The 3,161-nt window shown below is 41.6% G+C and overlaps 1 protein-coding gene across 1 annotated transcript; it reads left to right on the top strand.

Moving 5' to 3' along the window:
• Window positions 1-490: 490 nt before the first annotated feature.
• Window positions 491-2,052, top strand: LOC117482638 (DELTA-actitoxin-Afr1a-like). The gene is made up of 3 exons (XM_034130800.1): window positions 491-579; window positions 1,030-1,183; window positions 1,271-2,052. The coding sequence occupies exons 2-3, from the start codon at window positions 1,035-1,037 to the stop codon at window positions 1,686-1,688; spliced, it is 567 nt and encodes a 188-aa protein (XP_033986691.1). The 5' UTR covers window positions 491-579; window positions 1,030-1,034; the 3' UTR covers window positions 1,689-2,052.
• Window positions 2,053-3,161: the final 1,109 nt, after the last annotated feature.

Raw genomic sequence — 3,161 nt, 5'->3', positions numbered from 1 at the left:
GAAGAGGTGGGGCGGCGCCCCTAGCGCCCCTATGGACCGGCCGCCACTGGACAACTGCATAGCATTTTACCATATTAGGTAACACATAAAGTTAGTTTGCACATCATATAAAGTTTACACTACATATAGAGTTTGCCATTACATATAAAGTTTATAAGTATACACTGTTATAAAGTTTTCCACTACAGTGTGTGTGTGTGTGTTGTACATTCCTGCTTTTTTTACTTCTTGCACCACAATTCTTTCTCAATGTTCTTCCAATGAAACTGTCACCCTGTCAGGGTGTGTGACTTCCACAGAACTGATCAAAACACTCACACCCATAAACACACATGATGCGTGGACTCATTTGGCTTTGATGATTGTTTTAGCATGAATTCAGAATCCTTTTCCTTGAAATATGACTCCTCCCAGGCAATGATTGCACAATGACCCACAGCATCTCTGTTCTCTTTAGAAAAAATCACTTCACTTCTCAGGTAGGCACACCCACCAAAAGCAGTCAGACGTCTCCATCTTCTTTATAAAGCAGCTGCAGTCTGCCTCCTGCACACAGCTGCTGATCAACCACCAGACGAGGTAAGAACACACTCCTCTTGCAGGAGCAGAACTCTGCTTTAAAATGTTGCCTTTTCAGACTTTCTCAGTACAGATTAATGCTTGAACAAAAAAACATTTACCGTATTTTCCGGACTATAAGTCGCACCATCTAAGTTTAAGTCGCTCTTATCAAAAAACGTGTCATTAATGTTCCTGCTGCTGTGTTTCATGTTGCTGCTGCTTGCCTGAAAAAGTGTGAATATAAGATCCACCTCTCAGCCTGGCTGATGTAAATAAAAAGGGGTAGCAATAATCTGTAATTTTGAGGGTGTGGATCAAGAGATGTTTAACAAAACATATTTTTGAGAGATATTTGGAAGTTGTCAGCTTTTTTTGTCAGAAGAGCTGCCTGTCAAATGCAACGAAAATGAAATAAGAATGTGTGTGTTTTGTGCTCTGTGTGTCTGAACTGGTCTTTCCGTTGCACAGCAATCATGGCTGTGGCAATCGTTGGTGCAGCTGCTGCACTTGCCGCTGCAGTTGCTGCAATTGGACAGATACTTAGTGAAGTAATACCAACACATCGACAGTGTGACATTGAGATTGTGAATGATTGTACTACCTACACTCTTTGTAACCCCAGGTAAGTGTGTTTTCTGTCTTCTTGTAGGATAAGTTCTCCTCAAATATTCTCTGATCAATAAAGTTTTTCTTCCCCCTCTATGAACAGGAGGTACACTTCAAGTGGATACTGCACTACTTTATCACAGACTGTTGCCCCTCTCAGCTCTGGGAATGCATCGTTCCAAAAGAATGCAAACACAGCTCTAGGAGCTGTTGGCGTCTTTACCTACGATCTCCTGAACAACAGTACAAGTCTGACAGATGAGACGATAGCTGTCATGTTTTCTGTGCCATATGACTATAACTGGTACTCCAACTGGTACGCAGTGGGAGTTTTTAATAAGAGCATATGGTGTGATTATGATCTTTATGATGAGATGTACAACCACACAGAAATCAAGTTTGTCAGAGGTAAAGCGAGTGGCAACCATGGTCTCACTTATAAGGGGAAACAAGTCACCATCATAGCAGGAATGTCAAACACCACACACAGTGTCATGAAGATGCACGTGATGCAAAACTAAAGATGAGTGCATCAAGTGCTCTCAATAATGAATCATCAGGGCTGGTAACAAAGTTTACATTTGCTCTTGCACTTCGCTGCATTTTGGGGTCACCTCTGTTGTATAACAAAAGTCACATGACTTGAAAGCATGCAATCTGTTAAACTACTCTTGCAAACTTGTAATCTCTGTGATCAGTAAATAACAATACATTTAATCTACTCTTAATGTTCATCTATTCACCTTTGAACATGTACAATTAGTTTCACTTTTCACAAGTTCATTTTCAACTTCATCACAATTACTAATGTTTTAACCTATCATCCCTCCGTATGTGACGTATAACACCAACAAATGTCAAATAAAAATGACCCATAAAGCTGAACTGAACCTGTGTTCTCTTTTGTTCTTGACAGTCTCTTTGCCTCTACCTGTTTATCCATTTTTTTAAACATTAACTTTGAGTTAACTGGCCTGCACACAGTGGCGGCGCCAGGGTATGGCTGGGGTAGGCTACAGCCATACCAAGAAATGGCTTAGCCCCACCTTAGCCCCACCATGAAAAGTGATGCAAATTCAATTAAATAATAAGCGAAATGCTAAATGTTGAGAACACGGATTGCGAAAATATACGGGTCGTGTCCACAGCACACAAACTGATCCTGCTGTAACAACAAGTGCACGTTACTGATGCAATATGGTTGAGACCATTCGGGCTTATGCTATAAGAGGGGTGCAAGGAATAGTCTAAGTAGTGGGGGAGTTTTATACACTAAAGGTGTGGAAATTCTCTGGCGTTATAATATCAGCGCGGCCGCGGTCAGATCAAAATGCCTCCGAATGCAATTTGAATAGACCTACAGCCAATCAGAGCAACGCAACGTTGGATCTGCGTCATGCCTTATTGATTGAGATCAATCGAAACCGCCATTCAGTATCCCTATTGGATCTTCAACGTGTACTATCATACGTCACGTTCACAGTGATCCCTTTTTATTTACTACAAGACAAATGTGCCGTTTTATTTCATACAGTTCCATTTTGATTGAGACAGGGAAATAATCTAAACCTCACGCGTGGCGTTTCACTGTCAAGGGGTGCGATATAGCGTGTATGTAATTCAATTGCAAATACTGACTTGAGCACCACCACTGTATGGGTTAGCCCTACCATAGATTACCCAACAAAAATGCTCTGGCGCCGCCACTGCCTGCACATGATAACCAATTTTCAGACAAAGGTAGCGGTCACATCCTGCCCCTCTCTAATCTTGGCATCCTCGGATCCATGCATGTCTCTTATTTATAATTTCCTCGCTCCCCGGTCGAACGAGAAGTTGTTTTGGTGCGCCATCTTGGGCGAGGAGCGATAACCATCACTGATCTGATTTATCTCAACATCAGTGCAGTTAAACAGCGGAGTGGAGACACATAACACATTAAACTCAAGGGAATCCCTCCTCAGTTTTTTCAAATGAATTATCATCTGAAAATA

Source organism: Trematomus bernacchii, unplaced genomic scaffold, assembly GCF_902827165.1.
Source record: "Trematomus bernacchii unplaced genomic scaffold, fTreBer1.1, whole genome shotgun sequence".
Classification (NCBI taxonomy): Eukaryota; Metazoa; Chordata; class Actinopteri; order Perciformes; family Nototheniidae; genus Trematomus; species Trematomus bernacchii.
This window is presented reverse-complemented; position numbering and strand designations above follow the sequence as displayed.

Excerpts from the sequence above, each read along its gene's own strand:
- LOC117482638 (XM_034130800.1), top strand. The coding sequence starts at position 1,035 with ATGGCTGTGGCAATCGTTGGTGCAGCTGCTGCACTTGCCGCTGCAGTT. Across the intron at positions 1,184-1,270 it reads TACACTCTTTGTAACCCCAG|GAGGTACACTTCAAGTGGAT; the intron begins GTAAGTGTGTTT and ends CTCTATGAACAG.